Source organism: Sinocyclocheilus rhinocerous, unplaced genomic scaffold (genome assembly GCF_001515625.1).
Source record: "Sinocyclocheilus rhinocerous isolate Xijiao unplaced genomic scaffold, SAMN03320098_v1.1 scaffold953, whole genome shotgun sequence".
NCBI lineage: Eukaryota > Metazoa > Chordata > Actinopteri > Cypriniformes > Cyprinidae > Sinocyclocheilus > Sinocyclocheilus rhinocerous.
In genome coordinates, this window is record NW_015643169.1 from 198311 (window position 1) to 220024 (window position 21714).

At 37.0% G+C, this 21714-nt stretch overlaps 4 protein-coding genes across 8 annotated transcripts in view; 3 read left to right on the forward strand and 1 right to left on the reverse strand.

The window, feature by feature from the left end:
* LOC107757010 (glutathione S-transferase C-terminal domain-containing protein-like) overlaps positions 1-9062 on the reverse strand; it is a 55596-nt gene extending 46534 nt beyond the window's left edge. For 2 of the 5 annotated variants that reach the window (XM_016574341.1, XM_016574344.1), the window contains exons 1-3: positions 8978-9062; positions 8140-8600; positions 4148-4588 (exon numbers count right to left, since the gene is read on the reverse strand). In XM_016574341.1, coding sequence (XP_016429827.1) covers positions 4148-4588; positions 8140-8556 — 858 coding nt within the window. In that variant the 5' untranslated portion in view covers positions 8557-8600; positions 8978-9062. The other 3 variants (XM_016574343.1, XM_016574342.1, XM_016574345.1) reach the window with 3 other exon arrangements.
* A 2980-nt stretch (positions 9063-12042) lies between these two features.
* On the forward strand, positions 12043-16058 carry LOC107757011 (phosphatidylcholine:ceramide cholinephosphotransferase 2-like). The gene is made up of 5 exons (XM_016574346.1): positions 12043-12599; positions 13487-13604; positions 13886-14039; positions 14246-14412; positions 15888-16058. Exons 1-5 carry the CDS (start codon positions 12172-12174, stop codon positions 16056-16058), a joined length of 1038 nt encoding a protein of 345 aa, XP_016429832.1. The 5' UTR covers positions 12043-12171.
* A 1163-nt stretch (positions 16059-17221) lies between these two features.
* On the forward strand, positions 17222-20065 carry LOC107756983 (cytochrome P450 2U1-like). The gene is made up of 4 exons (XM_016574317.1): positions 17222-17763; positions 18668-19321; positions 19416-19577; positions 19875-20065. Exons 1-4 carry the CDS (start codon positions 17325-17327, stop codon positions 20063-20065), a joined length of 1446 nt encoding a protein of 481 aa, XP_016429803.1. The 5' UTR covers positions 17222-17324.
* Positions 20066-20196: 131 nt separating this feature from the next.
* The window catches only part of hadh (hydroxyacyl-CoA dehydrogenase), a 6636-nt gene continuing 5118 nt past the window's right edge, over positions 20197-21714 (forward strand). The window contains exons 1-3 of the mRNA XM_016574324.1: positions 20197-20357; positions 21113-21241; positions 21350-21507. Coding sequence (XP_016429810.1) covers positions 20241-20357; positions 21113-21241; positions 21350-21507 — 404 coding nt within the window. The 5' untranslated portion in view covers positions 20197-20240. The remainder of the gene's footprint in view (positions 20358-21112; positions 21242-21349; positions 21508-21714) is intronic.

Consider the following 21714-nt stretch of genomic DNA (forward strand, 5'->3'; position numbering starts at 1 on the left):
AATCTTGCATAATATATATATATATATATATATATATATATACAGCAATAGAAAAAAAATTAAAAGACCACTTGAAAAGACCACTGTAATTTTTTTTTGGCAGAAAATAACAATTGGTCAAAATAACAAATGTGATTGAAAATCAGGGTTATTCCACTAAATATTGATTTCTTAAAGGGATAGTTCACCCAAAAATGAAAATTACCCCATGATTTACTCACCCTCAAGATCATCCTAGGTGTATATGACATTCTTCTTTCAGACAAATACAATGAGAGTTATATTAAATAATGTTCAGGCTAATCCATGCTTTATAATGGGAGTGGATGGTAGCCCAAAATTTGAAGTCCAAAAAAATTTTACCCATCCATTATAAAAGAAGTTCACATGGCTCCGGGGGGTTAATAAAGGCCTTCTGAAGCGAAGTAATGCGTTTTTGTAAGAAAAATATCCATATTTACAACTTTATAAACCTTAATCTCTAACTTCCACTAACTGTCGTACGCGCGTTCATGAGAGAGTGGCGTCCAGCGGATGATGTAGAATGCAGGTGTAGCGTTAGCTCCAATGAGAATATGCTAGTCTCGCGAGAACCAAGTTTTGTTTACAGCAAAGGAAAACCAGTCTCCTCGCGGCTTATATCGAAATCCTCAGACATTTTTCTTTACAAATCCTCATTTTGTTCCTCTAATTCATGACCGGTGTTTTGTTTTTCTCTCTCCGCTGCGCTTCCGCATGTGTCACTTCTCACCGAAGCTTAGGCTACGCCTACGTCATCCGCTGGAACGAGACAAATTGTTTCCTCAGTTCAGTGACTGTTGGAGGAACTGGAGCGCTGGATGAGTTCATTCATCATAGGATCAGATATGCTGGTATTTTGGCTCATTTTGAGTCGGAGTGACTGTCAGTCATCTGAAAGTGAGTTTTGATTGAATAACTTGTGCTGCTTGAGCCACAAACTGTTTCAGACGGTTCAGTCCGATTTGGTGAACTGGTTAATCCAGTTCACCAAAAAGAATTGGTTCAAAAGAATGATTCGCTTGTGAATCGGACATCACTCCGAAACGTTTACATGAGGCTCTGGATTACAAGTAATAATGTTGTAAATAATGTTCAGTTTCTTGCACAGACTGATCGTTTTGCTTCATAAGACCTCAATATATCATCAGGAGTCACAGGTATTCATTTTGTGTTCCTTGATGTGCCTTTTTTATTTTAAAAAATAGGTAGCTGCTGACTTGGATTATATGAATCACCAAGGCCCACGGTTTCAGCTAAAATCTTCTTTACGGTTCTACTGAAGAAAAAAGTCACCTACATCTTGGATGGCCGGAGGGTGAGTAAATTAAAAGCAGATTTTCATTTTTAGGTGAACTATCGCTTTAAAATCGATTTGAAGCTCACATTTAGATTTGCCTCCAATCATTCAACATTTTTCTTTATTACATTTTTCTTCATCTGTAATCCATTTAATTAGGATGTAAGGTTCAATGGAGAAGAAAATATATTTCGCTACTTCTTAGTGTGGTTTGTTGAGGAGAGGTGTGCTATTATTTTTCTATGCAAGCGGACTTATGATACTTGCTTGGTGGATGACAAAATGGAGAGAAAGAAAATCCAGTAGATTGAGTGCACTCTTTAGACTTAGTAAACAAGCTAATAACAACTACCCAGAATACCCTAAAGAGCTTAATGCTTGTACTATGACTTTACAGCACATCTTCCTGTATCTCTTTGCATTCACTGACTACTGTTTCACTGCAAATGAACACAAATCAATTCAAAAGATCCAGTTACAGGGTACGACAGCAATGTCAGCGATGAATGAGATACGACATGCCGGTGGTGGGGGTCTTGAGATCTGGCCTGCAAAAGCAAAGGTTGTAAATGAAATCCCGAATCTTCTGCGTGCTAAGATTGCTCCAGCGGTACCGTTCCAGCAATTAGCATAATGCTATTAGGCATAGATCAAAAGGTTCTTCAATATGACAGTCACTAATGGTGTCTAATACATGACTCTTAGCCTAGCGACAGCCATTAACATTTATATTATATGTTATCACATCATTAAGGCTAATGAATGCCTAATGAGTGTGCTTTGCGGACGAACGGTGCATCTCTTAGATTTACCATTTGGTTTCTGTATTAAGCCGTTAAACTGGAGAATTACATGGGCTGTGTTCTAAGATCTAGTAAGCAGTGTTGCCAATTGCTTTCAATTGAAAGAAACTAAAACTGGTAGCTAAATGTCACTAGATGACATCACAATGGCAAATTCACTGATCTACAGTATATAAAGATGAACGTAGATCAGTGGGCAAGATGAGAACTTAGATAAGGTTTGTCCAAGAAGTTGCTATATTTGTCCCTAAACTTTTGAAAAAAGTCTCAAAAGGGGCGGGGAAGTCGCTAAATCTAGCTACAAAGTAGCTAAATTGGCAACACTACTAGTAAGATGCCTACATAGGCAGCATTTTAAGGCATCACCGGGAAAGTGATTAAAAGGCTGTAGCAAAAGAGAAGCAGCACTACCATGCTGCCTTTCACTTTCGGTTTCGAAATCCTCAGACATTTTTCTTTACAAATCCTCATTTTGTACTTCTAATTCATGACCGCTGTTTTGTTTTGCTTTCTCCTCTGCGCTTCCGCGTTTGTCTCTTCTCACCGGAGCTTAAGCTACGCCTACATCCTACGTCATCCGCTGGACACCACTCTCTCGTGAACGCGCGTATGACAGTTAGCGGAAGCTTGAGATTACGGTTTATAAAGTTTTAAATATGGATATTTTTCTCACACACATGCATCGATTCGCTTCAGAAGGCCTTTATTAACCCCCTGGAGCCGTGAGGAGTACTTTTATGATGGATGAACGCCGTTTTTTGGACTTCAAAATCTCCCCCCATTCACTGCCATTATAAAGCTTGGAAGAGCCAGGACATTTTTTAATATAACGTTGATTGTATTTGTCTGAAAGAAGAAAGTCATATACACCTAGGATGGCTTGAGGGTGAGTAAATCATGGGGTGATTTTCATTTATGGGTGAACTATCCCTTTAAGTCTTTTCAGGTCATCCCTCTTTTTCTTCACAAAACCAAACTGGAATTTACATTTAGACAATTACAATGGAAGTGAACGGGGCCATTTTTTGATCAATTTAAAAGCAGAAATGTGAAGCTTAGAATTTTATAAAGGCACATTAATTATTCTTTTAAAACAGTCTTAGGGTTTTAGGGTTTAAGGCATTACAGTGTCAAACTGGATATAGCTTTTTAGTTAGCAAGTAGTCTCAGCCTCACGGACCGTTGGCTAAATATCTGATGCATATGGCACACAAAAGTGGAAAAACTTCAGGAGTTTGACGTCGTCATCGGATTGGTTGAATTATACAGGATTTCCGGGAGACGTGTGTGTCGCGTTCTTTAACGTTCCGAACATTTTTGAAAACGCCTGCCAGGGTGAAGATTTTCAAAAACTCCAGCTGCAGTGTTATCGTGTAGACAGCAAAACCGGAGATTTTGGCTTGTGACGTCGGTGCTCTCCGATTCTTCTACAATTGCTCCCCTGTTGGAGTCACTTTAATCCGATTTACTCTGTTGTTTCTTTTCTCTTAATTCATTTCCTGATCCGTCACTTCCTTCTGCATACCCCTGTCCATTCACATTCCAGTTGTTGCCAACCGCCTTGGGAGCCAATCGTCTCGCCATCCACTCCGCCACACCACTTTTTCAGGCTTCTGATTGGCCAACATGGCTTTACGGTTGAGATTATATCGCCACCTGTTGGTTTGACATGCTCTTGACAGTGCTTGATAGCATGCGTTTTCATGTGGACTGAGATTTTTTTTTTAAACGGAAGAAGGAAAAACTCAGTTTATAAAAATACCCGTGTACGTGTGGACATGGCTAGTCAAGCTGAAAGAGTTCAGGGACATCACAGTGCAATAGAAACTACTGGCCTTATTTAATGCAGGACTGAGAGAATCACCTTGAAGTAGAAGTCACAGAAGCACGAGAGACGTCTGTGTTTGATATAACTTCAAAGGTCTACTCCACTGCTAAAACGAATAAATGAATGGTTCTCTTTGTGAGGAATTGTGATTTATAAGTAATGAGATAAAAAAAACTGCTTTCGATTTGTTTGTTTTACCAGGTATTGATGGATGCAGGGCAGCAGGACGACATCGGTGAGGGTGAAATACAGCCCTTCTGCAAACACATGCTCCAGCTCTGGCAGATCTGTGGTCTTGACTTTCCTGATGTCAGAGCGCTCCCTGGTGGCGGGAGCAGAAACAGCATCTGCAGAGAGCTTCGCCAGAGCAGCAGAGAGCTCAACACCTGGATGTGATTCATTGGGATGACTCTCCATCTCTGTATTAGGGCCTTTTAGATGAGAATCGCTCTTCTTCTGCTGTTGTAGCTTCTGTCGGCGTATCTTGTCATCATTGTGGACTTTGACGGGTTCCCCTAACCTCTTCTCTAAGTTCAGGATCGCAGCAGGAAGTCGATACATCTGGTCTTCAGGGCTTCGTAAGTGTTCCTCCACTGCAGAGGGAATGTCCAGCTCACACAATCTAGTCCACTGACTCACCTGAGGAGCAAACGACAGTTAGATATCATTTAATAACAGATACATGTGATGTACGACCCATGAAATAATTGGACGGATAATGTGACATGTCTTTGTAAATTTCCAGAGTTTCATAAAATTAAGCAAACTAGAAATGCACTGATATTAAAATTGCAGCCAGTACTGAAAAGTCGGTAATTATTGACATGTTATGGTCAATAACTGATAAATGTTTGATATTACAAACTGATGCTATTTTCTTAAATTAAAATAAAGCACATAAAAAGGGTTATTTATTTATTTATGTTTTAACGCCATATCAGCAACGATGGCTATATTGAATTGCAATTGTAGGATGTTTAGTTTTCAAAGACTCAAGTGCTTGTAGGCAGGACATTGAATCTGTGCAAATTTTTTTTTTAAATGCTGTTGTTCCTTTTCTATTTGTTCTAGAGTTAAAAGTAATGCATAAGCTTCAGCTGTGAAAATTGAGCTTTGTCCAGGGATACTCTTGCCAAAACATTATGAACCAATCACTACTGCAGCAGATCCATGTCCATCTGTTTTTGATCCATCTGTGTACACTGGTACATGAGATGCTAAGCTGCATCTTATATCCAACAATACCTCCTGATAAACTTTTTTTTTTTGTACTGAGCCAGGTGCATCATAATAGTTGTTTTTTTAATACTCCAAGGCGATATAGGGCACAGATGTGTCGATTTTATGATATCCATCTTAGGCTGATGATACACAGGGCAACTTTTTGAGCAATGTTGCCGGGCAACTTTGACCTATGTTGCCATCAACGGGCAACCTGATGAGACACAGGGCCCACGACCGATCTAAAGTATCCAGATAGAAATTTGTTACCCATTCTCAATGGGAAAGTGCCCAAGCAACATTGCTCAAAAAGTTGCCCCATGTATCATCAGCCTTAGTGTCCAAGTTCTCCAAATGGGATTTTATATGGATTCCAAAAGGACTAATATACCTAGGTCTGGCTTCATATAGGTGTAAATTTTGAAGGTGGAAGACTGAAGGATATGCTGGATTACTTTTGTTATCTTAACTTGAGAGCCTGTTTCAATTTGTTATATAGTGAGGGTTCTCTTGCTTCTGTATACAAACTTTGAATTGGAGAGATCCTAAATGCTCCCAGAGCAAGTCTCAATCCTGCATGATGTACTGTGTCCAGCATTTTAATGTATGACTTCCTTGCAGATCCATAAACTATACTCCCATAGTCCATTTTTGATCCAACAAGGGTCCTATAAAGTCTCAGACGTACTTCACAATCTGCACCCCATTTAATATTTGCTAGCAAAAACATCTATTTCACAGCATATTAATATGAGGAATAAAGGACAGTTTCTTATCAAAATTAAGTCCTAAGAATTTTGTTGAGAACTTTTATAGGTTCCCTTTCCAAAAACAAAGCTCTGGATCTAGGTGCATAGATCATAAAAGACAAAAATGCATACATACAGTTTTTGACTTAGAAAATTTAAAACCATTTTGAACTGACCAATCATCCATTTTATTAATACATATTTGTATTTGCCTCTCAATTATATAATTATTTTTACCTTTATAACAAATACACACATCATCTACATATATGGAATATATTATACCCCATAATACTTACAATACTATTAATTTTAATACTAAAAAGAGTTACTGAAAATATACTTCCTTGGGGCACTCCTGATTCTTGTATGAGGGTCAAAGAAGTTAAGATGTACGCATCAAAAGAAATTTACTAAAGTGATTTTATGTCCATAGAAAGCACATTAAATGTAAGTAAAGTGTCTACTTTTAAGGTTTCAAATACGTTTTTGGAGAATAAAATGTCAAAATTTGGTTTAAATAATGTTACATTGTCATTCAGTGTAACATAATATTTAAGTAAAAATTCAAACAACATGCTTATTCTGACTTGTACATATTAAAATATATAAAAGAATAAGGGAGCATATAAACAGAAAATTTTAATTTTTAAATTTTTATTTTTTTGGAAAAACAGCCATTTAAAGCAGTATTGTTTTTATGCTTAAACCCTTTTTCGTCTTTGACCCATATGCAAATCAGATAACATTTCTTACTCGAACATGAAAAACTCTATTGGATAAAAATTTTTATATAAATATCCTATAAATACCCATATATTTATATAATCCTAACCCATATAAATACCCATATCAAACAAATCTTTTAAAATACCATACCTCCAGGTAGTATCATAAGCTTTTCTCATAAAAAGGATTAAATATTTGCTATTATTGATAACTATCCCTTTAAACTAGAGCTGGGTAATTGATATGAATCTTAAAACAAGCAGACACAGTTAAATATCAAATAATGACAGATACAATAAACTAAAAAAAAAAAAAAAAAACTGCTTATATCGGCCCATAATCAATATGGTACAGGCATATCATTCATATCAATTATTTTATCATTATTTACATACTATTACAGTATTTATTAATATTTTGAATTAGCTTTTTTATATTTTTTTTTATATTTTTCAGTTTTCATTTTAATTTACACCAGTCTTTTTCTCCTATGCTCACCAAGTCTACATTAATTTGATCAAAGATACAGTATAAACAGTAATATTGTTAAAAAATTATAACTGTTCTCTATTTTAATTGTAATTTATTCCTGAGATGCAAAGCTAAATTCTAATATGCTGATTTGATGCTGAAGAAGCATTTCTTCTTATTATGTTGTAAACAGTTTTTGCTGCTTAATATTTTTGTGGAATTTTGCGGTAGTGTATGTTTAACAATTTTGTATTTTGTTTTCATTATTTCAGTTTTTTTAATTTTTTTTATTTATTTCTATTTACCTTTAATTTATTTCAACTTAAACGAATTACATTTAACTTATTTAACTTGATTTAATTAAAATGATTATTTCAGTTAGTTGGCAAGGCAACATTTAAAAAAAAAAATTTAAGTTGACTTTTTTCCATCTAATATTTATATTTTATTTATTTTCAATTATTTTATTTCATTTTCCAAAAACAATGTTAATAGCTTTATTTAACAATAACAACACTGCAGTACATTACCATAAATGTAAAAAAAACTCCATATTTGTTTCACTGGTTCGTATTTTTCGCCCCAACCATCCGTATATATTTGAAGTTGTCGTTGGTTGACTGACACACAACAAAAACTTCCTGAAAATGTCTTTAAAAAATGCACTTATAAAAATTGCTTTAAGGTATTTTCATACCATAAATGTTGCTAATATCTGACAGACATGACTGAAATAGGTGTCTTGAGACATCACACCTGTCCCACTGACAGCCCAAGGCTCCAAAACAGCGAAAAAAGAAACAGGAGAGTAACCCAAGCTTGTTTTTGCTCTGTTATGCCTTATAGCTACTATCTGCAAACACTGAGCTCAAATGTCAACATTTGAATGTGTGATTCTGTGATGCTGAACTCCTGTCAAAACGCTTGTCACCCTACAGCTACACTATTGGTTCACACTTATGACTATGCAATGGGATTTTAAGCACTTGTCTTCTGGTTGTTTTTAATCTGAAATCTCACCTCGGCACAAGCCTTGAGACAGGTATTCTTGAAGCCCAAGAGTGACGCTACATCCCTGCGGCCTGGCATCAGCTGGCATGTTCTCTGAATGATGTGTCTCAGTACGACAGCCAGGCCGGCTCTGCAAAAGCAAGCGCCAGGCTCCAGCGCAGCCGGCAGACGGCACATCCTTACCAGCCCTGGCAGCTCGTCTCTCCTCACGTCAGAGACAGCCAGACCCCCGGGCACCAGACCTGACAGGGACGGCAAGATATCTGCTTGATCTGTGACCAGATAGACATGGAAAGATGAGCACTCTGTGTAGGACAGGAGGAAGAGGACGATAGAGGAGTGCAGGGGTAGAGACACGGCTCCGTTCACAGCGGACACCTCCAGATAGAGGCTCTCTCTGTCCTTTTGTGGCTCAGTTTGCTTCATTCTGACAGTCTAGTGGAGGGGAGACCACATGAAGAGCCTGAAATCTGCAACAGAGACGAAGGGACGCATTTAAAATGTAAAATCTGAACGTTTAGGCAGCATAATGCCAGGGACAGAATGTATAATGAGAGTGAATGACTGGAGAAGTTACAAACAGGTGCAGTGTTATGAACAAGAGGTCAAGTCATGTCAGTGAAAGTAAATGTGTTCAACTATGTAGCATGCATTTTTGGTGCAAAAAAAAACAACTGCACATAAATGTAAGTGGTCAAATAGTCTTTAAACATTTAGCTGTATTTTAAGTCACTGAGGATGCTATCTGACTCGGTTTCCCGTGGCGTCACGACATCACTAAGCACAACAATCAACGAAAATTAACAAACGAAAATAAAATGAGGAAAAGTGAAGTGTACCTACTCACAGTGTTTGAATTGAGCAAAACACCCACTAGGCAACACATGTGAAACTCTCCGTGTTACATTAAAAATAGTCCGACTATAAACCGACATCACGTTTGAGTTCCACCAACGCTTCTTCATCCCAGAGATCTCTAGAAACTCTGTTGCAGCTTCTATAATTGTTTTTATCTTGGCTTCCCACCAACACTTTACTTGACTTATGACGTTTATATTAACGAATAACATTTAAAACAACTTAAATTTTTTTTTCATATATACTGAGGCATTTATCATGTAACATTCACCGTGTTTAAAACTATGCTGCACAAAACTATTTTACATTTTTGACACATGATTTATCTTCTACCGAGCAGTGCGTGAATTATACTGTGAACCGTATTTAATTATTATTATTATTATTAATAATAAATTATTTTATAGCTATTTTTGTAGTAGCAATTTGAGGTGTTATTTTTACCGGCTTCCATGGTATCTGGCGCCCCAAGGTACCGTTGCTATGGTTACGTCCTCACGCCAAATAAATAAATAAATTTAACTTTTGTGGTCAATGAAACGTTTGAATCTACACCTGAAAAAGGTAATGTTTCCTCTTTAATATGTTATTTGAGTTATAAATCTGTCTATGACTGCTAATTTAATGCTGATTGGATTGATTGCATTAGAAATTAAAGAGTGTTAATTGTGACTTAAAGCTGGAATTATGGAGGAAGTTTTGCCCATGATGGGTTTTGTCTAGAGAATAATCCTGTTTCTAGATCATTCTAATTTTATTCTGAGATTATCTTTCTAGTTGCATCTAGTTCAGAGTCTATAGTCCAATTCAATGAACATATCTAAACTTGGAAAGCTGCTTTACAGTACAAAGGTACACTCTTTCTAACATGTATTTACTCAACTTCAGATCATTACATTGCTCATATACAGCTATCAGTTTACTTCGGAGAGGCATGGTGGTTTAGGCCCAGCCAAGGAGGCTTCCCATAAAACCTTCAAAGGGTGTGTATATAGTTCATAGTTTACAGCTGAAGATAATTGTATGGTTACACACACACACACACACATGTTGGTTTCACTATATCAGTGAGGTTATCTCATAGTGGAGATGATGTCTGCTAAACTCTAACCTTAAACCACAAACCTGTTGATATCAGACTTAAAGTTTAAAAAAAAAATGTAATTTAAACATCTTTTAAATAGAGAGAATTGCTTCAAATGTCCTTCAAATTTCACTTTTTTGGCACATTTCACTATATTTTTGAGGACATTTTCAAAATTTCTAAGTGTACTAAAAATGTTACTACAAGTATTTAATTAGTAAACTATCTGTATACCTATAAGTTCACTTTTAGTATAGTTGCAGTACAAGCTAAAAATATTGTTGTAAACTAGTTTACTACTGTTATACTTAAAGTATACTTAAAAGTATAGTTTTATATACTAGAAAGTGGGCCAATTTAGTCCCAAGGAGTATTGAAATAGTACACTTACAAGTATACTACTAGTACACTGATATTTGTATACTTGCTACATAAAGTATACTTAAAAATATACTTGAACTTTACTTAAGTATACTTACTCAAATAAACTTGAAGTATACTACTTTTTGGTAAGGGAATGCAAGTTCAAAAACACAAGTGCATGAGTGTGCCTGCAAGGGATAATATAATCAACTCAGAGCACGAGGAGAAAAGCCTTTCTCTCTCATCTCTGTAAGTGTGAGGCGGGGTCTCTTCGGTTTTTTCTGTCCTTCCCTTTGATGCTGAATTTAACCTTTGCATGAGCTGGGAGCGGGGATGCTCAACAGGCCTCGCAACTATATCATTACCAATTTGTTTGCGACCGGGCACCACTGCTCCCTGGGAGAAAAATACAGGCTTGGTCTGGAGGCAGGAGGCAGGGCTGGAAATAGCACGGAGCGGAGCCAGCCAAGCCATCCATTTACTGTCTCTGGGAGCATGTGGAAGAGATTTTCCCCTGCCAGGTCTCCACCACAAGCATCACCATTAGAGTGCAGGGTGGAGACTGGGAAAACATGCCCCTCTAAACGTGGTTGTACGAAGAGAAGTTTCAGAGACGAGTGTGGGACCGATAGAGCTCAGTTCTGCATGTAGAGCTGCGGGACACAACAGGCAAGTGCTTTTGAATTGGAGAAATCTCTCTTTAAAGCTTTTTGTGAGAACGATTTGCATGGAAAAAAAACTCTTTTAGTCGGTTTTGATCTGTAATTTAGTTGCATCCACATAATGTAATAGTACAAAAGTTATGAGAGATAATGTTATTTTTTGTCTTGTTGCAGTACAGTGAACTAATTTTGTGTACAATACAATCCATTCAAAGCAGATTTGTAATAAGAACTAATTTCCAATGTAATTATATTTCAGCCTAAATTGATTTGGAGGAAATCAATGCTTTCATGTTGAGTGATTTGTACAATCCATCATTCGTTCTGCGTCCATCCCGAAGCTCTGTTTACTGTTTGTAAATATTGTATGCCGCTGTAATGAGGGTTATTGAGATGCACTTTGGGTGTGATGGAGCAGAGATGTTCTCAGACCTGAAAGCTTTCAGATAAATAGAAAAGGCCGTTCCTGAAATGCTCTTGTTTCTGGGTTGAGAATTCACTGCTGGACTCAAACCTGAACATGGATGTTTTTTTTCTGTGTGGCTTTTCTCTAGATGGCATTTTGTAGTTGTGTCAGATGTTTCAGCTTTTAAATTATATGCTTTGCTTTATTTGAATGCATTGAGCACATAAAAGAGGGTCAGAGGACGTTTCGTATATAGATGAAAGATCTCTAGCCAAAAGACTATAATAAAATATAATAAGTGTATTCAATCATACCAATACTTGCCTAATTTATCATATAATAAAACTGAACATTTTGAATGTCAATTTTCATGGTGAATCTTGATAAATATTGTGAATTATTTTTTTTTTTTACAGAAACATTTGATTTGCTGTCATGAAATTGAATTTAAGTATATCAGTATATCAGCCATTTGACCTTTAAAATGTAACAGTTTACTATTTTAATGTGCTTCCGTTTTCTTTTTTTAAAAGACGGTTCCAGCCACATCATATGAGAGCTGAAAACACAGGCCTTTCATAATCACCGCAGAGGAGAGTAACCTACAGTGCCTTACAGGAGAGAGTCTTAGCAGGAAGTCAGTCGTTTGTGGGTAGTTGTGGGTACTCATGGCATCGTCAGACCACCAAGGAAACAAGGACCCCACAAACACAGATGGGACGCCGTCCCCTGGCACATCTTGCCCCGTCCACAGCCACGCTGCTGAAGAAGCGAAGCGGAACAGCTTGAGGAAAGCCCTGGTCAGACATCGAGACTATGTCAAAATCTCCGTGCCTGAAGGAAAGGGCAACCGATTGCCGTCGGAATGGTGGAAGACGTTCATCGCTTTGTTTTATGCTGTTTTGAACCTGGTTTTGACCACGGTTATAATCACAGTGGTCCATGAGAGAGTACCACCCAAGGAGAGCAGCCCACCTCTGCCGGATAAGTTCTTTGACTATATAGACCGCGTGCAGTGGGCGTTTACAGTGACTGAGGTCAATGGAATGGTTCTGGTGTCTATATGGTCCATTCAGTTGCTCTTTCACAGATACAAGTAAGAGGCATCACTCAACATTATACTGATGACACTGTAGCCTGTTAATCAGCTCTGTTAGATTACATTTAATGGATTGTTGGGGTTATGTTTAAGATGATGTTGAGCAAGGTGAATGAATAGTCTTGAGGGCAGTTATAAAAATTCATTTTGCATTGATGAAATAAATCTAATGAATATTACCAACTTTATGGCATAAAAACGGTACAAAATTAAAGCTTGAAACTCTTGAAAAAGTCACTTGTAATAGGATCTTAACCTTCCGAAAATGTTGTTCATCAATTTCAGGTTGTCATACAAAATATCATTTATGTACTTTATATGAGGTTTAGCATTGATAAATGAATAAATAAACAAACAAACAAATAAATAAATGGGAATGGGAAATTTACATTTCTCATAAATTAAAAAAAAAAGGTTCCATCATTTTTTTATAACTTTGGTAAGTGGGTTAAATGTTTGATCTTGTTGAATTGTCAACATTACAATTTTAAAAACGGAATTTTCAAAATGGAAAATTTAATTATTTACTTGTCTTACTGCTGTCCTACCAGAAAGGGTCCAACTGACGTTACTTCTTACATATTTTTTGTAATATTGCACAGCTACATATTAACAACTTACAAATAAAAACAACAACAACAACAACAAATAATAACCATTTCAACAGATTGAACAAAATTATAACAAGATGTGTGACTATTATCAAATCTAATAATCAAATCTAATAGTTCTCATTCCAAAGAACATGCGATTTGTACCCTAGTTATTCTCTATTCATGGATAGAGCATTATAAAAAGGCGTTGTAAGCTCAGCAATCTCAACCTAACCCAAATCTGTTTAATGATGACAAAAATTTACTTTTTTATTTTTCTGTTCCGTATAGGGCTATTATAGCAAGACGATATTTCTTCCTTTTGGGCACATTGTACATGTATAGATGCATAACCATGTACGTCACCACTCTACCCGTGCCTGGCATGCACATGGTCTGTGCACCAAAGGTAAATGCCGATTTAAAAATATATATATTTCAGCGGTTCCTCTTTGTCATGATCCCCTCAGGATCTTACACCTAGATAATGTAAGATAAGCAAATGCATTTGGCTTTTAGATCTGTAATATCCTCTGCCTTCCTCAAGACAAATATTGCAGGCTTTACAAAGGGCTCAGATTCTATCAGTTTATGGAATGATTTTTCAATTCACGATTCATGTCACCAACCACTCATCTTTCAACATTCAATATCCTCACTCATTTCTTCTTTCCTGCATCTCTCATTCAGCTCCAAGGAGATTCCCAGGCAAAGCTGCAGCGTGTTCTGCAGTTGCTCTCTGGTGGTGGATTATCAATCACTGGATCTCATCTGTTGTGCGGCGACTTCCTCTACAGCGGCCACACTGTCATTCTCACACTCACGTACCTCTTCCTCAAGGAGTGTATGTCACTTTCTCAGATGGCTGACTTTATTTTAAGACACAAATACAAAGACTGTCTGCTAATTACAGACTTGAGGTCACTGTAAGCAATTTTAGATTCTGTTTTTAGCCATTCAGAAGACACTGAGCCACTTTCTGACAATTCGTTTTGCATGTTCAAAGAGCAACCCATTATGATTCATAACTGATTCTTTGTTTCTCTCTAGATTCTCCTCGTTCTTTCTGGTGGTACCATCTTCTGTGTTGGTTAACGGCTGCTGTGGGTGCCGTGTGTATCCTGGTGGCCCATGAGCACTACAGTGTGGATGTGGTGGTGGCGTATTTCATCACCACCCGACTGTTCTACTGGTATCACACTATGGCTAATCTGCAGGTACATTCATCAGTAACATGAAACAATAGAAATGCTTGAATAAGGCTTTTATTAAATAAGGATTTTGGTGGTCTTCCTGTAATCTATTTCCAAGTAAAAAAGGCAATCTGGGTGGAACATATCAGATGACGTCAATAATATTTTTGTCCATTTTTACAGATGAGAAAACATAACTTGTAGGAGTGTGTTGTTGAACTATTGTTAAGGGGATTTTTATTATTTTTTTGTTTGTTTTTGATAGAAGTCTTTTATGTTCACCAAGGCTGCATATATTTGATCTAAAATACAGTAAAATAGTAATATTGTGAAATATTATAATAATTTAAAATACCTGTTTTCTATTGTAATATATTTTAAAATGTTATTTATTGCTGTGATGCAAAGCTGGCACTGTAAAAAAAATTCTGTCGTTTTTCTGTAAAATACAGAAAAACTGTAAACACATTTACGGCCAAAAACTGTAAATTTTACAGTATAAAACTGTAATTTACAAACAAGAAAATTTGAATGTAAACCAGTAAATTCAACAATGCACACTGCTATTAAAATCTGTTTTGTAACATACTGACAACCACCATAATAATGCAGTTGGTAAAAGAGAAAGCCACATGAAGAATCAAAGCTCATCACAAGTAGCTTCGCCACAAGCAGAAGTATATACTAATATATAGAAGGTGCACAGAGTCATTCATGGAAACACAAAACACCATCATGGTAACACACATGATACTTAAATAATGCATTAAACTTTCATTAAACAACAGAAGATGTAACATAAAGCCCAAATATACATAACTAATAACAAAAACTATTAAAAAAACATGATTATTTAAACAAATACCTTCAAATGTGGAGTGTCATGCAGGGAATTCTGGGAATATCAGTTTACAGTTTTTGACTGTAAATTATACATTGATTTATTATTTTTACTTCTAAAAACTGTAAAATTAACAGCATTTTACTGTAAAATTACATGAAATGTCTGGTTAGATATTTTACAGTTTTTCCCTGTATATAGTACGGGAACTTACTGTTAACCTATTAACAGTTTTTTTCAGTAGCGTTTTTACAAAATTTTACAGTTAAAATTACACTTATTTTTTACAGTGTGAATTTTCAGCATCATTACTCCAGTCTTCAGTGTCACATGATCCTTCAGAAATCATTCTAATATGAGACTTTGGACTGGTGTCTGTGTCCTGAAGTGGCTCCAAGGCTTCTGTCCTCAATGATAACAGTGATTTTTATGAAATTACTAAATTGCTTTGGAACCAAAATATCATATCAAATTTCGCAGAACTGCTTTTTGTCATTTAATCTCTCAACTGCAGTGCATTTATATCCTGTGCATTGCCACTTCTGTTTTTAGAAAACCAGAAGTAGTCAGTCATCTGACCATGCATAACAATGTTCTGTCTTTTTATTTGAATTCATCCTAATTATGATTTTAATTAATATTTTCATGTTTTCTCCAGACTTTAAAGTGTTCTCCGAACAACTACCTCACTCATACATGGTGGAACCCCGTTTTTAACTTCTTTGAGAGGAACATTCAGACCCAAGTGCCCTGTTCTTTCTGCTGGCCGATCACATGGCCGCCTGCCTGTCTGAAGAACCCCTGTAAGAAATATTCCATGGTGCAGTGACGTCGTGAATTCATCACAATGCCCAGACCAACATGTGGAAATGTTTTATATTTCGCTTGTGGCTATCTCAGTGTTTACACCATACCAAAGACCAAAGACTGTTTGGCTATTGTTGCTAATTACATCTCTTATAACACTGGGCCAAACAGTTCATGATAATCAAAATACTGTAAAACTCAATACTATTTGACAAGTCATTGTTGATATTTTTACATTCAAGTATATTCAGTCAGTGTGCGGCCTTTTAAATAAACACTTTTGAAAGTATCTGAAGGGCCTACTGAAAGTGTTATGTTAGAAAAGGATGGATTTTTGGAAAATCTCTCGCTTTCTGTCAAAACAGATCTATTTGTTTGTGCATGCTTCTTAGTTGTCATATTTTTCCTTGTCTGTTTATTTAATTGTCATCTAAACATATGTTTGTCATAAAAGGTGTTGTTTAACAGGGTTTCGTTAATTTTATACACAATGTTATATTAGAAATGCATGCATTCGTTTTCTAATGATTCACGCCAACTGTTATTTTCAGTTCTTAAAAACATAATGACATTTTATGGAAATAAATGGTTTACAATAACACCTAGTGCACCTCATGTAGTATGAATTTTTTAAACACTTCTTTATCAAAATGTTTATGGAATTACCAAGGTTACAAAAAGGAAACGAATGCATAACTCTGAAGATGTGCACAAACTACACATTTTTAAATGGTCACAATATTTATTTAACTGCTTATTTATTTATCTCACATGATTCTTAAGATGATGGTGATGATTGTAATTATTATTATAATTATATAACTATTAAAATACATAAAATGCATCATTTAAAAAAACTGAAACTTAAGTTATAAATGTATAAATACATTTATAAACGGTTATACTAGTTAACTAAAACTGAAACTAAAATTCAAAACATTTCCATTACTAGAAATAAATTAACTAAATGTGATTTAGTTTAACTTAATGTACTAAATTAACAAAAAAAATAAATACAATTTCAAACACACACACGCAAGCTTGTGTCTGCTTCCTCTTATTGGATCAGTTGACCCCACCCATTAGTTTTCGTCATCGGTTGATTCACCAATCAACTCTCAGCATGGCGTGCTCCTCTCAGCCAATGAAAAATACAAAAACACTCTACCCATGCTGCCGCTCCAGCAACAGAGGAAGAAAATGTGTTTGATCAGTAGATAGCAAGTATTGATCAGGAGGAACTATGCGTCTGTTTTAGGAGACAGTGGATTTGGTAAGTGCGCGAGTCATGGACGCTTCCCTGTCTTTGCTGTGGCAGTGTGTGTTCTCGCCTGCGAATATTGTGGGGTTGGTTGCGTTTGTGCTTCTTTTCTATGTGCTGCAACAGTATGAGAGGCATCGAAGATACGCGAACATCCCTCCGGGTCCAAAGCCATGGCCCATCGTGGGCAACTTCGGGGGCTTCCTTGTGCCTTCGTTTATTGTAAGACGACTTGCAAAGTATCGTAAAGAGTTTGCAAAGATGGCCTCGAATCCGCTGTCACCTCAGGCTGGACTCCTGGAGATGTCCAAACTCTATGGGAACATATTCAGCATTTTTGTTGGGCCTCAGCTTATGGTCGTGCTGACAGGATATGAAACTGTCCGGGACGCGATGTTAAACCATCCAGAGGTCTTCTCTGACAGACCACAAATACCGCTCGTAACTATTATCACCAAGAGGAAAGGTAAGATAAGCAGTCATTGTTAATGATTGCTGCATGCCATGATAATAGATCAGCGTAGATTAGAGCAGAACAGAACAGAATAGAACAGAATAGTACAGAACAGAAAAATGCAGTATTGAAGAGAATAGAACAGTAGAAGAGACTGACTCCGAATAGAATAGAACAAAGTAGGCTACAATAGACTGGAGCAGATTAGAATAATGTAGAATTGAATAGAATAGAACAGTAGAAGAGACTGACACAAAATAGAATAGGACATAATAAAAAAAACTGCAGAATGGAACGGAATAGAACATGGTATAACAGACTGGCACAGAATGGAAAAGAATAGGACAGAGTATAATAGACTAAAGCATAATAGAATAGAACAGAATATTATAGAATTGAACAGAACAGCAGAAGAGACTGACTCAGAATAGAATAGAATCAGACAAAGCAGAATGGAAAATAATAGACTAGAACAGTAAAATAGACTGGAGCAGAATAGAATAGAATAATGTAGAATTGAACAGAAAACAACAGAAGATACTGATGCCAGAATAGAATAAAATGGGGAAGAATGAAATAGAACAGTAGAAGAGACAGACACGGAATAGAATAGAACAGAATAAAACAGTAGAATGTAACTGAATAGAATCAAATTAAACAGTAGACTGGAGCAGAATAGAACAGTGATATATATGATAATGGTGCAGAACAAAACAACTGAAAAGGACAATAGAGAAATGAAAAACAAAATAATAAAGCAGAATAGAATTGAACAAAACAGAATAGGTAACAGTAGAATAAAATAACAGAATAGAATGTCAGAGCCTGGTTTCAGAAATTTTAACTTACATTTATAAGTTAAATGACCAAATCTAAAAGTGAAGCTTTGTATGTTTGAACCTAATGTTGTTCACAGGGATTGTGTTTGCGCCCTATGGTCCTTTGTGGAGGACAAACCGTAAGTTCTGTCACAGCACTCTGCGCAGCTTTGGCTTTGGCAAGCCGAGTCTGGAGCCTTGCATCTATGAAGGCCTGACCATGATTAAAACAGAACTGCAGAGCCTCATCGAAAAAGCAGGGCCTTCTGGTATTGATCTGACTCCTCTCATCAGCAGTGCTGTCTCCAACGTCATCTCCTCCATGAGTCTGGGTCAGCGTTTCCATCACCAGGACCAGGAGTTCCGCACCATGCTGGATCTCATGTCTCACGGGATGGAGATTAGCGTCAGCACATCCATTTTGTTGGTCAACGTCTTTCCCTGGCTCTACTACCTGCCCTGCGGGGCTTTCAAAGAACTGCGGCGTGCGGAGATCGACATCACAGCCTTCCTGAAGAAGATTATAGCGAGGCACCGGGCCACGCTGGATCCAGAGAATCCCAGGGATTTCATAGACATGTATCTGGTGGAGATGCTGGCCCAGCAAATGGGCGATAATTCAGAAGAGAGCTTGTTCTCAGAGGACGATCTCTTATACATTATAGGAGACCTCTTTATTGCAGGCACTCATACTACCACAAATAGTGTGCTGTGGAGTATTCTCTATATGTCCTTGTACCCTGATGTGCAAGGTACGTTCACCCCAGCACTGTATAATGTAATTTACAAATGTCTAAAGGTTTGATTTCTGGTGATACATGACATTTTTGTTTGATGACCCTTCAGAGAAGGTTCAGCAGGAGATTGATGCGGTGGTGGGATCTGAGAGAGTCCCATCTGTGACCGATAAGGGCAGTTTGCCGTACACAGAAGCCACCATTATGGAGGTGCAGAGGATGACTGTAGTGGTTCCTCTGTCCATACCTCACATGGCCTCGGAAACCACAGGTGAGGTCAGGCCTTTGGCAGAGAAATACACAAGTCATGCAAATTTGCTACAGCACTATTTTACGGGAAGAATCTCATGCAAGTTGTGAATAAAACTGAACCAGGTCAACTTGAACTTTACCATAATCCACATATTGGTACTACAAGGTAGATAACAGTCAGACTTTAACCTGAATCTGTATTTTTTATATTAAATCAAAAGGGTGTACAAATATTACGACTGTACAAATACTTTGAGAGGACACATTAAAAAAGCACAAACAAATGAATATTTCAGCTACATTTGTCTCTTCCCAGAGTTCCGTGGATACACTATTCCTAAAGGAACAGTTATCATCCCAAACCTCTGGTCAGTACACAGGGATCCCACCGTGTGGGAAAATCCTGATGACTTTAATCCAGACCGATTTCTGGATGAACAGGGAAAACTTCTCAGGAAAGATTGTTTTATCCCATTTGGAATAGGTATGTTTTTAGAAATCATGTAGTTGGAAAACCTGCAATTTAAAGGGGTCCTATTATGCTTTTTCACTTTTTCAACTTTAAGTACTTTGTCCGCTTCTGCAATAAACACATATCAACAGGTCTGAAAGGTCGTCGCAAAGGAGGAAACCACGTGATCACATCAGCAAGTCAGCCAAGCTTGCTCCGGTTCTCGCCGACATGGCATTCATCACGCGCCAGAACATCAGGAGCCTCTCATCTTCTGCGGCTCTACGCGCTGCAATTAAACATGTCACAGTTATCGGAGGCGGGCTGATGGGGGCTGGCATCGCACAGGTAACGGAAAATAAATATGACTAGTTGACTACATATATATGTATCTGCTAAGAACTAGTCTATTGCCTTGCTAGGCTAAAAGCTAAGTGCTATCACACAGTTATTGATAAAGATCATTCTTTTAATAGTTTCAGGGTGCATATAGTTGCATTGCGAAGACCATGATGTGTGAATGAATCTTGGCCAAGTTGTTGCAAACACAGTGTCTTATAACTGAACGTCTTATAACTTCATGTCAAAGAATGACCTTTCACTCGCTTATCCAGCATACAGTTAAGGTTTGTTGCATTCCTATCGTTTCTGTGTATATAAAACATGTACTGAATATGTATGAACTTTATATTGCATAATACATCTTTTTTTAAACTTTAAAAATTTAAATTCTGTCATTATTACTTACACCCATGTTCCAAATCCATGTTTTTCTTTCTTCTGTGGAACACAAAAAAGGGCATGTTGAAAAATGTTGGCAACCAAACCATTTTGGTACCCATTGACTTCTATTGTATGGGCAAAAAAACAACACTGAGACACTCATACACTATATTCCACAGAAGAAAGAAAGTCATACCGGTTTGGAAGGACATGAGGGTTAGTAAATGATGACTGAATGTTTATTTTTAGGTGGACTATACCCTGAATTACACTTTCCAGTGTTTCTCATTGAAGTGGTCACTGAACGAGTTGCTGTCTACATCACAACAACTGACTTCGACAATGACATTGTGCGCTTCATTCATTTCTTTATTTTCCAGGTTGCTGCATCCACAGGACATTCAGTGGTGCTGGTGGACACATCTGAGGACATACTGAAGAAATCTACAAAGGGTATTGAGGCTAGTCTGAAGAGAGTGGCGAAGAAGAAATTTGCAGAAAAGCCTGAGGTTAGTTTGACAGCACAGACATGAACTGAAGTCACAAAGATTTAAGGACTAATCGTCCTCTATCGTTCATTCAGTCATGGAAAGATAACTGTGGCTCACGTTCTCTAGGATGGAGAGGCCTTCGTTCAGAAAGTCCTGAAGAACATCTCTACTAGCACAGATGCTGTGTCTGTAGTTCAGGGCACTGATCTTGTGGTGGAAGCTATTGTGGAAAACCTAAAAGTCAAACAAGATCTGTTTGGAGCTCTGGACAAAGCGGCCCCAGAGTAGGAAATACACTTTTTTTTTTTTTTTTTTTCTCTTCATATTCACATAAAACATTATACTCTATAATTGTAAATATTATATTTAATAATATTTCATTATTATTATTATTATTATATTACAGGTGCATCTCAATAAATTAGAATAAATTGCCGTGGAAAAGTTCATTTATTTCAGTAATTCAACTCAAATTGTGAAACTCATGTATT